General features: G+C 45.6%; 1 protein-coding gene across 6 annotated transcripts in view; it reads left to right on the top strand.

Annotated features, from left to right (window-relative positions):
- ARHGAP17 (Rho GTPase activating protein 17) overlaps positions 1-13781 on the top strand; it is a 100050-nt gene that overhangs the window by 38746 nt on the left and 47523 nt on the right. For 5 of the 6 annotated variants that reach the window (XR_011564050.1, XM_070779827.1, XM_070779830.1 and 2 more), the window contains exons 2-3: positions 4577-4616; positions 8767-8871. Coding sequence is in view for 5 of the 6 variants with exons in the window: in XM_070779827.1 (XP_070635928.1) it covers positions 4577-4616; positions 8767-8871 (145 nt within the window). In the remaining variant the exon portion in view is untranslated. The other variant, XM_070779831.1, reaches the window with a different exon arrangement.

The following is a 13781-nucleotide window of genomic DNA, read 5'->3' as shown; positions in this document are numbered from 1 at the left end:
TTTTTAAATTGAAGTATTCTTATTGCCAAATTCAGACTTAAATTGAAGAAAATAGGGAAAACCACTAGACCATTCAGGTATGACCTAAATCAAATCCCTTATGATTATACAGTGGAAGTGAGAAATAGATTTAAGGGTCTAGATCTGATAGATAGAGTGCCTGATGAACTATGGAATAAGGTTCGTGACATTGTACAGGAGACAGGGATCAAGACCATTCCCATGGAAAAGAAATGCAAAAAAGCAAAATGGCTGTCTGGGGAGGCCTTACAGATAGCTGTGAAAAGAAGAGAAGCGAAAAGCAAAGGAGAAAAGGAAAGATACAAACATCTGAATGCAGAGTTCCAAAGAATAGCAAGAAGAGATAAGAAAGCCTTCTTCAGCAATCAATGCAAAGAAATAGAGGAAAACAACAGAATGGGAAAGACTAGGGATCTCTTCAAGAAAATCAGAGATACCAAAGGAACATTTCATGCAAAGATGGCTCGATAAAGGACAGAAATGGTATGGACCTAACAGAAGCAGAAGATATTAAGAAGAGATGGCAAGATTACACAGAAGAACTGTACAAAAAATATCTTCACGACCCAGATAATCACAATGGTGTGATCACTGACCTAGAGCCAGACATCCTGGAATGTGAAGTCAAGTGGGCCTTAGAAAGCATCACTACGAACAAAGCTAATGGAGGTGATGGAATTCCAGTTTAGCTATTCCAAATCCTGAAAGATGATGCTGTGAAAGTGCTGCACTCAATATGCCAGCAAATTTGGAAAACTCAGCAGTGGCCACAGGACTGGAAAAGGTCAGTTTTCATTCCAATCCCAAAGAAAGGCAATGCCAAAGAATGCTCAAACTACCACCACACAATTGCACTCATCTCACACGCTAGTAAAGTAATGCTCAAAATTCTCCAAGCCAGGCTTCAGCAATATGTGAACCATGAACTTCCTGATGTTCAAGCTGGTTTTAGAAAGGGCAGAGGAACCAGAGATCAAATTTCCAACATCCGCTGGATCATGGAAAAAGCAAGAGAGTTCCAGAAAAGCATCTATTTTTGCTTTATTGACTATGCCAAAGCCTTTGACTGTGTGGATCACAGTAAACTGTGGAAAATTCTGAAAGAGATGGGAATACCAGACCACCTGATCTGCCTCTTGAGAAATTTGTATGCAGGTCAGGAAGCAAGAGTTAGAACTGGACATGGAACAACAGACTGGTTCCAAATAGGAAAAGGAGTTCGTCAAGGCTGTATATTGTCACCCTGTTTATTTAACTTCTATGCAGAGTACATCATGAGAAACGCTGGACTGGAAGAAACACAAGCTGGAATCAAGATTGCCGGGAGAAATATCATCAATAACCTCAGATCTGCAGCTGACACCACCCTTATGGCAGAAAGTGAAGAGGAACTCAAAAGCCTCTTGATGAAAGTGCAAGTGGAGAGTGAAAAAGTTGGCTTAAAGCTCAACATTCAGAAAACGAAGATCATGGCATCCAGTCCCATCACTTCATGAGAAATAGATGGGGAAACGGTGGAAACAGTGTCAGACTTTATTTTTCTGGGCTCCAAAATCACTACAGATTGTGACTGCAGCCATGAAATTAAAAGACACTTACTCCTTGGAAGGAAAGTTATGACCAACCTAGATAGCATATTCAAAAGCAGAGACATTACTGTGCCAACAAAGGTTTGTCTAGTCAAGGCTATGGTTTTTCCTGTGGTCGTGTATGGATGTGAGAGTTGGACTGTGAAGAAGGCTGAGCGCTGAAGAATTGATGCTTTTGAACTGTGGTGTTGGAGAAGACTCTTGAGAGTCCCTTGGACTGCAAGGAGATCAGCCCTGGGATTTCTTTGGAAGGAATGATGCTAAAGCTGAAACTCCAGTACTTTGGCCACCTCATGCGAAGAGCTGACTCATTGGAAAAGACTCTGATGCTGGGAGGGATTGGGGGCAGGAGGAGAAGGCACAACAGAGGATGAGATGGCTGGATGGCATCACTGACTCGATGGACGTGAGTCTGAGTGAACTCGGGAGTTGGTGATGGACAGGGAGGCCTGGCGTGCTGCGATTCATGGGGTCGCAAAGAGTCGGACATGACTGCAGTGAATATTGGAGTCCATGTATCTTTTTGAGTTATAATTTTGTTTGGAATATATGCTGAAGAATGGAGTTGCCAGGTCATACAATAACTCTACGTTTAGTTTTTTTTAAGGAGGAAACTCCATACTGTTTTCCATGGTGACTGCACCAATGTACATTCCTACCAACAGTATAATTAACCTGTGTGGCTCAGCTGGTAAAGAATCCTCCTGCAATGCAGGAGACCTGGTTCCCATCCAGGTTTGATCCCTTAGAGAAGGGAATGGCTACCCATTCCAGTATTCAGGCCTGGAGAATTCCATGGACTGTATAGTCCATGTGGTCACAAAGAGTCGGACATGACTCAGCGACTTTAACTTCACTTCACCAACAATATAGAAGGGTTCCCTTTTTCCCATAACCTCTCCCACATAAATTATTTATAGGCTTTTTACTGCTGGCCGTTCTGACCAGTGAAGTGTACTATATTGTCATTTTGATTTGTATTTCTCTAATAATTAGCAATGTTGAGCCTCTTTTCATGTGCCCATTGGCCATCTGTACCACAATGGGAGTTTTAAACTTAAGTTTTCCTCTTCTATTTTTAAAATTTTGTTTCATAAGTAGACATATATGCTCTGAATCTTCTCTTTTGAACTTATGAATATTTTAATAGGCCTTGGGACTTTTCTCTGCATATACTTAGAGAAGGAGATATACTCTGCATATACTTTTCTCTGCATATACTTTTCTCTACTTATACTTCGAGAAGGAGATATCAGCATGCTCTCAGAGTCGTCCAGGGCCCTATCCAGAACTCTGGGTTCTGGCCAGTGAAGACAAATGAAAGCTACATTGTCTTGAGGTGATATTTTGCTCGAGGAGCGGCAAGGCTGGGATGAATGGTGAAGCTATGGTGGTCTCATGCCAGGTTTGTCCCTGCGAGGCCGACTCACAGGCTTCTCTCCGAGGCCGCTTGCTTGAGATCATAGTCAGCTGGGGTCCTGCTCCACTTCCCTAACTGGCATGACTACCTATGTTTGGCGCTTCAGCAATGCCTGGCACCATGCGTGCCAAGCGAGGGCTAGGATGACGTATTTTGGCCGGCTGCTTCCAGAACTTGTTCATAGAGTTGAGTTGGCCTCTTTGGGAACCTGGGGCCTTGGCCTGATCTCCAGGCTCTGCTCCTCTGGACCTGGGAGGATTGAATCAGGTCAGAGTTCTAGTTTCCTGCAGAAACCACAAGTGAGCCACTCCTGTAGGCATCTCCAGGTTAACTGGGGCACTGCTGTTGATGACTGATACTGGAGCTCTCCGTGCCAATGGCTGGGTTTCGCGTGATGTGCCATCTCCCAAGCGTGGGATTGGGGTTGTGGGCCACCATCCTCCTTGCATCTAGTGCCCTTCTGAGCCTAGCAGTGTTTTGCGGTCATTCTTGGGGATCCCACCGGTTTTTCTGGCCAGATGCCTTCTCCTTCTCTTGTGTTGGTACATGGGGAAGACCAAGGTCATTCAGCCTTCCGTTCTGCAGTGTATCTTATAAAAAGGCTTCCAATTTTCTGATTCATCAGTGGTCTTGCCTCCTCCCTCCTACAGCGTGATCAGAACTGATTTTTTTTTTTTTTTCATTTTCCTTTAAAAATGTCCCAGTTTGTTTCAATGGGAATTTGGTAGGGATGTTAAATGATTGGGCTTAAATCACTATTTGAACCAGAAGTCCAGAATGTAGTGATTTGTAGTGACTCTGGGAATACCACCAATGCTGCTGTTTCGGACTGCAGAGAAAAATCTTCTTGGAAAAAGATGGTGGCCTGGCACGTGAGGTTCCAGCAGCTCACATTCTCTGCTGATTGTCAGCTGCTGTATCAGTCCTCTAGAAAGGTCAGCAGGAGTTCTGAAGCATAGATAAGGGTGAAACTATTTTGTCTCTTTTGAAAGTAAAGATGAGATAGCTGAAGGAAGGAAGACTTAAGTGTTGTTACCCTGTGTGTATGATTGCGTAACCTTTCTGGATCTGTGGCACACTTGTTCGCTGTGAAACTCAGAAGTGATCATTTTAAGAACTAAAGTTTAATTTTCTCCAGAGCAGTCTTTTCTCAAAGTGTGGTCTACAGGCCTCCTGCCAGGGAGTTCTGGGCAGGGAGGGGCTTGTTACAAACTCAGGATCTCACTACAATTCTGGACTATGGCATTTTAAGGCCACACCTCCTCCCCCACCCCCGCTTGCTGGGTCTGTGCATGCCCAAGTTTGAGAACCACTGATCTCAATCATTTGGTCTTGAGGGTTACTAGTTTCTGCAGACTTTCATTTGTTTGTTTCTTTGTGGCTTTGCTAAAGTCACCCTCTAATATAAAAACTGGTAAAAATTCCCCCCTTGTGATCATTCATTTCTACCTGTTGTGTTTTAAACGCCAGGATACTAATTACTCAGTTTCATGGGTTGCTTTTTATTTCCAGACGTCTAACTCTGAACTTTGAATTTTTCCCACAGGGCCGAGAAAACAGAAGTCCTCAGTGAAGATCTGTTACAGGTAACAAAAGAAAGACTTTTTAAAGTGCTCCATTTAAATAAGAACAACAACAAAAAAGCCCATAGGTAGAAAAAACCAAACAAATCAAAAATCCCATAGGGGAGACCTGAACCTTATGGTTCTTTGTTTTGGGGGGATTTTTCCCGAAACAGAATTAGCATGATTAGCATGGTTTTGAGCAGGAAAAGAAAAGCAGTTGAGTTGCACGGTGATAAAAGGGATCTGAAACTTTGGTGTCATATTATGAAGTTCAGATGGGGCTAGTCCCGCGTTCAAGTGCCAGGTGTTGGGGTGGGGACAGGGGGTGGAGCCTGGCTGGGCCGTCTGGGCAGTTGGCACCGTGGCCTGGTCACAGGTCCCTGCAGGCCGCTGCGTGGTGCCCTTGATGCAACAGGCCCCACCAGCTGCAGCAGTGACCCCACTAGCTCCAACAGAGTTTGGATTTTTTGCTCCATTTTATGCTTCTTTTCCCCCAAACTGAGCTAAGTTGGGTCCTGCAGGACTCAGAGTCTCAGTGACAGTGACCAGGTCTCTCAAAACCACCCAGGGGTCTAGGGTGGCCTCACATGGCTAGGCCAGACTTTCCTCTTTGAACAGGAAGGGGCGTTTCCTGCCGGGGACCCTAATTACGGCTACTCCATGCCATCTCTCAATAGGCTTCCCTAACTGTGGGGCTGGGCATTTCTCCCAGGAGGGCTGGGACCCTTATATACACATCACTTCACCCAACCCCACTCGATCCCCACGCACACTGAATACTTCGAGAAAGACAGGACCCCTTCCACATGCAGGTTTTGTTAAGACTTCTCCACCTGTCTCCTAGCCTCTTATTTTCATAACCTACCTCAGGTGTGCTCCAAGGAGTCCCTGGAGACCAGAGGTCTGCTCCCAGATGGCTTTCTGTCTCTTCCCGTGGAGAGAAGGAGCTGCATAATTTAGAAAAACACCGCCTGTGCTCTGCTCCCACCCCATGCCAAAACAGTCTCCTAAATTATGATAGTCTTCTGCAGGTAGAAGATTTTAAGAGCACTTTTTTCTTTTCTATTTTTAAGGACTAGAAATTTTTATCAAGGACTAGGTTTTTAAAAAAAGATTTATTAAAGAATCATAATCTTTAAAATAAATTTTTTATTGAGGTATAGTTGATGTACAATATTATAGTTTAGGGCTTCCCGGGTGGCTCAGATGGTAAATAATCTGGAAACCCGGATTCGATCCTTGGGTCAGGAAACTCCCCTGGAGAAGAGAATGGCTACCCACCCCAGTATTTTTGCCTGGAGAATACCATGGACAGAGGAGCCTGGCGGGCTACAGTCCATGGGGTCACAGTCGGACATGACTGAGCGACTAACACACATATTATAGCTTAAGAATCAGATTCTTAACACTATTTCCCCACTAACTTTTATCAGATATTTCAAATCCATTTTCAGACTTTTAGAAATATTGTTTGTTCTAGTTCCACTAGGTTTTCCTGTGAGCATTCTCATTCCCACATCTCATGTCAGTAATTTCATCCCAAAGCCCTGAGGAGAGACCAGAGCTCTTGCTGGCAGGTGGAGGATTGCAGAGATCGTACGGGACTCAGGCAGTGACTGTCTGTTCTTGTCTCTTTGCTCAAACACCCACTGGGGCCTGAGGAGTTTGCTAGTTTCTATAAATCCTTATTATTTTTTTTAAATTTATTAAAGTTTAGTTGATTTGCAGGGTTGTGTTAATTTCTGCTGTACAGCACAATGATTCAGTTACAACTATCTCTATATCCTTTTTCGTATTCTTTTCCATTGCGGTTTATCACAGGATATAGGAACTCCTTATAACACAGATACTCCACGTCTGCAGCGGTTGTTTTCCTGCTCTTATTTCTGTGATCTTTAGCCATGAAGAAGGTGTGTCGTGGTTCAAAGTGCTGAGTCTGGCGACCAGCCACCTGTATTCCATGCCAGGTCTGCCCCTAACTAGTTCGGTGCCCTCAAGAATTCTCTGAACCTCCCTCTGCCTCAGTTTCCACTTCTCTAGAAGGAAGGTAATCGACATATCACCCTGTGGGGTTGTTAGGACGGGCTCATGGGTTAAACATGGTCAGCCCTGGGAGCAAAGCCTGGCCCGTAGTAAGGGGTAAATATTAATGACTTGTTGATATGATTGCCACCGTCACAAGCCACAGAAGTTATTTTGTTTCTGGTGTGAGACTTCCCTTAATTTGCTCTTTCTCCAGCCTCTTTTCTTAGATCTCAGTTAGAGCAGTTCAAGAGGCCGCCCTTTTATCTTGTTTGTATGGAGTTTCCCCAAGAGGCTGTCAACCCCAGGAGGGCAAGAACCACAAATTATTTACTCTTGTTTTTCTAATACCGTGTACAGGGATTCAGTATATACTTGTTCCTTCAACACATACTACCTTCCATTCATGGGCCAGGCAGTGATCAAAGCACTCGGGATAAATCAGTGAACATGAGAGACCAAGGCCCTGTCCTTGTGGACTTGATAAAAGTGAAGTCGCTCAGTCGTGTCTGACTCTTCGTGACCCCATGGACTGTAGCCTGCAAGGCTCCTATGTCCATGGAATTCTCCAGACAAGAATCCTGGAGTGGGTAGCCATTCCCTTCTCCAGGGGATCTTCCCAACCCACAGATCCAACCTGGGTCTCCTGCACTGCAGGTGAATTCTTTACTGTCTGAGTCATCAAGGAATTCTAGAGGAAATTGGGGCTTCCTTCGGAGCTCAGTCAGTAAAGGATCTGCCTCCAATGCAGGAGACCTGGGTTTAATTCCTGGGTTGGGAAGAACTCCTGGAGACGGAAATGGCAACCCACCCTGTTATTCTTGCCTGAAGAATCCCACGGACAGAGGAGCCCGGCAGGCTACAGTCCACGGGGTCGCAAAAATCGGACACAACTTAGCAACTAAACCACCACCAGTGGAAAATGGAATCAAGTAAAAATGGAGTTTTCTGGGTTCCCCCCCGCCCCGCCCCTGCTTTTATGGCCGATGGAGAATATGTATTAATTTTCCAATGCCTTACAATCAGGTCATTATAAAATTTGGGGCAAGTGATGTGGCATCTGGTCCTAAATAAGTGAGGCTGCAGATCAGGGTCCTGGGAGGGGCCCCCAGTCTGAAGAAGGGCTGCTTGAGAAGGAAGCCCAAAACCATTTCCTTGGGTAAAATATTTTGGGGTAAAAATGTATTCTGCTTGAAATCTGTTGATTTTTCTTTAAAATAGAAAGCATCCCTAAGGGCCTGCCCTCATTCTTAATGAGTCATCAGAATACACATTTTTGGCATTCCTTCCTGTAAAAAGCAGCTCTCTTTGCCATAAACAGCCATATCCCAGCAATAATATTTTGGGAAGCTAATGATGATGAGTGGGCCCCCGGAGTCAGACTTTCTTACTGTTGGCTGTCCATTTTGCTTTAGAGGTTTGTTCTAAAACAATAAATAAATAGGCAAAAACGCCCCCACCCTCCTCCATCCCAAGCCCAATAAGGAACAATAAGGAATAATTTTGAAAACACTGATCTCAAGTGTCAGTTGCAGAGCACATCTTTTGACTCTTCTGTCTGATGTACTGCGTGTGGAGGACTCCATTGCCACAATCTAGAGAAAGCTGAATGTCCCCATGGCTTTCCCACTTGGCAGTGGGCCTGCACCGGCCTCAGCTTGTTCATCTGCAGTGTTGCTGGTTGGACCCGGGACTTTGCTGGTGCTGTAGTGTGTGGCTTGGCCACCACTCATCAAAAAGCAAGCTCTAGTCAGGACTGTCCCCTCCTCCTGCACATGGAGTCAGCCTTTAAGGGATCTGAAGCTTCACTGCAAAACCAGGGGCCATTTTGGCAATATCCAGGGACAATTTTGGTTGTTAGAAAGGGGGCAGTTGGGTGCTACCAGCATCTAGTGGGTGGAAGCCAGAGATGATGCTAAACACACCGATAATGCACAGGACAGCTGTCCCTAGCCCAGAATTATCCAGTTCAGCTGTCAGTAGTGAGAAGCCGTGGTGTAGGTACATGGGAACCTTTTCCATTTACACCTGAGAGCTGAAAAATTCGATGGCAGGACACTTTTCCCTGCCTACATGCAAACAGTGCAGGAGAAGAGGCTGAGCCGGTTCCTGAGCCCTGCCAACCACTCATCCGTCTTTGTGTTTTCAGATTGAGCGGCGCCTGGACACAGTGCGCTCCATGTGTCACCATTCCCACAAGCGTCTCATGGCCTGCTTCCAGGGCCAGCATGGCACCGACGCAGAGAGGAGACACGTGAGTACCGGGTGGGACTCGGAGCCCTGATTCTCGTGTCCCTGAGAAGCTTCTTGCCCTTTATCAGGCGATTTTTCCCAAGTGGCATCAGAAGGTTTGGCTGCAGACATGAACCTTGTATCGCCATTCACGCTCGTGACTCGTGCCTGACCACAGCATTCTTTCATGCTTCCCTGAGCTGAAGGCCCTGCTCACACTGAATTCTCTGCAGATGCTTTTAGAGATTGAAAGTGAATGTGAAAGTCACTCACTCGTGTCCGACTCTTTGCAACCCCCTGGAATATACAGTCCATGGGATTCTCCAGGCCAGAATACTGGAGTGGGTAGCCTTTCCCTTCTCCAGGGGATCTTCCCAACCCAGGGATTGAACCCAGGTCTCCCACATTGCAGGCAGATTCTTTACCAGCTGAGCCACAAGGGAAGCCCTTTAGAGATTGCACCGTCAATTAGAAATCCTTTGACAGCAGAAAGCTGAAAGCCTCTCTTGAATTATCTGAGAAAGTAGAATTAACTGACTTACTCATAAGTCCAGTAGTTGGGATGACTGCAGGTAGGGCTTGGTCTAGCTTTTCAGTGGTGTAACCAGGACCCCGGTTTCTTTCCTTCTCTCCTCTTAGCTATTTCAGCGTCTGCTTTATCCCTCATGGTGCAGGCTGGCTACCAGCAGCTTCCATGGGCTGCCTGCTTCTTTGTGCATGTCCAGCTGGAGTAGAGAGCATGGCTTCCAGTAGTGTCCTTAATGGTGTGAGGAAACTTTTTTCGCATACCATTCGCAGATAGAAGTCCCTTCCCATTGCACTGATGTGCGTTGGGTCACATTCTCCATTCCTGAACAAACTCCTCCCAACCCCCACCAGTTACGGTGGGTGGGGGTGAGTTTGGGTGAGGAGACGGGACGTGCTGGTTAGCTTAAGTTAATCACGGCTCATCCCAGAGTTTGGGCTGTGGTCTTACCTCCAGCTTGTAGGCTCCATCAAAACCAGAATAGATCCTCAGCAGGATTTAGGATGCTGTTATAGGCAGGAGGAAGAATGGGCTCTAGGAAATAATCCGATGTCTACTTCAGGGTACGTTTGCTCAAAGCGTCCCAGTCCCCATATCCCTTGAGCAGAGCACAGCATCTTTGTTCATCAGGCAGTTCCCTCCTTAGTGTTACAAGTTCCCAGCCTGTGAGCGTACTCTGACCCTTAGAAATCCATGTGACTCTATAAAGTGGGAGTTTCGATGGCTTTCAGGGAAGCTATGATTCCCCATATTGTTTTATTTGTCAGTAGATATTGCATAAGAATTGATGGCAGACGATCTGTGTCATCTCCTTTGATATCTCCTACACATGTTTCTGGCCAGCTTGCCATCAGAACCAGGCCCAACTCACTGGTCCTGCCGCCACTGTTCCTTCACATTTTCTTGCCATGGCCTCTGCTCTGCTCCCCTGTTAATATCATTCCCTCCATTCATCTCCTTATTCTTGCCTTCATACTCCTTGGGGCCCCTCCTCTCCTCATGGCTCCTAACTAATGCGTTTATTCAGGCACCTGTAAACCATGTTGTCTTTTTTTGTTTTTTAATTAAACTTTTGATTTTGTATTGGAGTATAGCTGATTAACAGTGTTGTGATAGATCAGGTGAACAGCGAAGGGACTCGGCCATACATATACATGTATCCATTCTCCCCCAAACTCACCTCCCATCCAGGCTGCTATATAACAGTGAGCAGAGTTCCTGGTGCTCTACAAGTAGGACCTTGTTGGCTCTTGTAAACCATCTTCAATCAGCAAAATACTGCCTCCCCTAGTTATCTATTTGAGCACGCATAACCTATTCTTCCTTCTGTGTTGACTTGTGAATTCCATGCACCCTACTATGCAGACCAGGTTATCTTATTTTCCTGCTTGTCTTGTCCTCTCCCTCCCATAGCTGCTTGATTTGCAAGTCCCGTGATTCTGTCTGTGACTATGTCTTGAATTCCTCACCTCCACTCCATCTTTACCACCTTCGCCTAAATGCAAGACCCAGTTACCTCTCATATGGACTGTTCAGTCACTTCTTGAGCTACATTGTCTGCCTTTAATTTCCTTCTTTTTCTAGCCTTTCTTCAGTGTGATCACCAGAGTTGGTTTCCTCAAATACAAATTGATCCTGGACTTCCCTGGCGGTCCAGGGGTTAAGACTGCACTTCCAATGCAGAGGGCACAGGTTTGATCATGGCACCCCACTCCAGTACTCTTGCCTGGAAAATCCCGTGGACGGAGGAGCCTGGTCGGCTGCAGTTCATGGGATCACTAGGAGTCAGACATGACTGAGCAACTTCACTTTCACTTTTCACTGTCATGCATTGGAGAAGGAAATGGCAACCCACTCCAGTGTTCTTGCCTGGAGAATCCCAGGGACAGGGGAGCCTGGTGGGCTGCTGTCTATGGGGTCGCACAGAGTCGGACACGACTGAAGCGACTTGGCAGCAGTAGCAGCAGCAGCAGGAAACTAAGAGCCCACATTCCATGCAGAGAGGCCAAAAAACAAACAGAAACAACAGAAAAGTTGATCCTGTTATCCTTCTGTATTAAAAAAAATCTTAAGCTTAATTATTCTCAACAGGGACCAGGACTACACTCCTGATATTTAGAAGGGCGTAGAGACTTTTTTGGTTGCCATAAGGTCAGGGGGACACTCCTGACATTTGGAGGGCAGGGACCAAGATACTAAGCATTCTGCAGTGTCTGAAGGTATAGATCCACAGAAGGAAGCATCCCATAAGGCCAGCAGTGTTGTGTCGGGACAGTGCCTGGTTCTCATTGCCTCAGTTAAAGTTCAAGCTTTCTTTCCCTTTTAATTGAAGTATAGTGAGCTTACAATATGGTATTAGTTTCATGATTTAATATTTTTATAGATTACAGTCCATTTAAAATTGTTATAAAATATTGGCCATTTTCTCTGTGGCTTTAACAAAATATCCTAAAGTCCAAGCTCTTTAGAGGACATGTGTGTGTTCAGTCACTCAGTTGTGTCCAACTCTTTGAGACCCTATGAAGTGTAGCCCCCCCAGGCTTCTCTGCCCCTGGGATTATCCAAACAAGAATACTGGAGTGTGTTGCCATTTCCTTCTCCAGGGGATCTTCCTGACCTAGGGATTAAACCTGCATCTCCTGTATTGCAGGAAGATTCTTTACCACTGAGCCACCTGGGGAAGATGACTTGAGCCCATCATAATCTGATCAAATTTTCCTTATCAGTCTCAGTATTTCCTGCTTCCTCCCATTCATGCTATAGGTCATTGCCCTTCACACAGAGCTGTCTTCTTGTTCCTTTGGTCTACTTTGAGACACAGCCTAGGACCAAGAATGGACACCAGAGGAGGAGAGGGGTAGTTAAGGGAGGCTTCCTGGAGGAGGCAGTGGCCTAGCTGTAAAGGAGAGAGAGTGTCAGGTGATGGGCCTCTTCAGGCAGCAGGAGCAAAGGTGTATCACCCTCATTTCTGAAACCTAATGTCTCAGCCTTCGTTTTCCAACCTCAAATCAAAGTGCCCAAGACAGGCTCTGAGAATGTCTACAGTCTGCACGTGGGAAGAGGAGTCACCAAGGAAATGACAGGTAATAGGTGGCCATCAGATGTCAGTCATGTTGAGAAAATCACAGCAGTCTCTCAGGCTCGAGGAAATACCAGAGCAGCCTCCCCCAGGCCCCATCGAAAGCTTACACACTTGGAGAGAGGCAAGAATTGGAGGGAAGAGAGACGTAGCAGGTGGCCTTCTCAATCCAAACTTCTCAGCTTATATTGTGGGTCATACATGTTAGATCTGAAATTATTTTTGTGTAACTGGCATGCCTTTTGTAAATTAGGACATCCTCAGTCGTCTCTGTGGAGGCGTCTGATGTGAGTAGACAGCATCTTCATTAACCAGTGTCCAATGAGTAGAAGGTCTGTAATCTGGACATTAGGAAACGGGATTATTGTGCTTGGGAGTCAGGGCATGGAAACCACAGCTTAGTTACAGCTGGGTACTTGAATGATACTTGTCAAAGTAAACTCTTCTCTTTATGATTTGTTTCCCCATAGACCTCCATCTAGAGTTGCACAAAGTGTATTTCTCTTCCTTATTGCATTGAGCATACATTAAGTTCCCTTAGAAAGGCAGCATCACCAAAAGGTATAAAGTATCCTCTGTTGTGATCCAAGTGTACTGCCCGTTTTCTTATAGCTTCCTAGTCTAGAAAGGTGGAAGCCAGAAGCGTCTCCTGTGGGGCAGATAAAGCCTGTTGTTTGTTTATCTGAAAATAACCTGACAGGGAAGGGAGATGGATAAATATATTTGTTATTTATTTTTATTTATTTTTTATGTTATTTTGTTTTATTTTTGCTGCACCATGCCCCATGTGGGAACTTAGTTCCCTGACCAGGGATCGAACCCATGACCCCTGCATGGAAGTGCACTGGACAGCCAGGGAAGTCCCCATTGTTATTTATTTTTAAATTTAAATATGCCATTTTGAATGAGATGTCCATTTACATGGTCAAAATCCATAATAAGTGAACGTAACATGATGTCTCTCCCAGCTCTGTTCTGGGGCCCCCAGTCCCCCTTTCCAGGACCACCAGTAGTAGGAGCTTCTTGTATAGCCTTCCAGAGAAATTCTATAAGTGTATCGAGTGGACCCGTTTGAAAGCAGGAAAGGCAGGTGCCGTGCGTGAGGTCGAGGCAGAGCTATGCCACGGCAAGGTGAACCCTGGGTTTTAAACATGAGTGCTGTTCCTACTTGGAAGGCAAAATGACATGGGGTACTGCAGCATTGAAAGCATTTTTTGTTAGCAGGTTATGGTGTTATGACCAACCTGCATGCAGCTGTCCTGGCATCTTCTGCCCATATTCTGAGATAAACCACCAGCCAGGTGTGGACAGACTCTGAACCGGGGCT

The sequence above is a fragment of the Bos indicus genome, chromosome 25 (genome assembly GCF_029378745.1).
Source record: "Bos indicus isolate NIAB-ARS_2022 breed Sahiwal x Tharparkar chromosome 25, NIAB-ARS_B.indTharparkar_mat_pri_1.0, whole genome shotgun sequence".
Lineage (NCBI taxonomy): Eukaryota > Metazoa > Chordata > Mammalia > Artiodactyla > Bovidae > Bos > Bos indicus.
The sequence above is the reverse complement of the archived record's forward strand: the minus strand, read 5'-3'. Positions and strand labels throughout refer to the sequence as shown.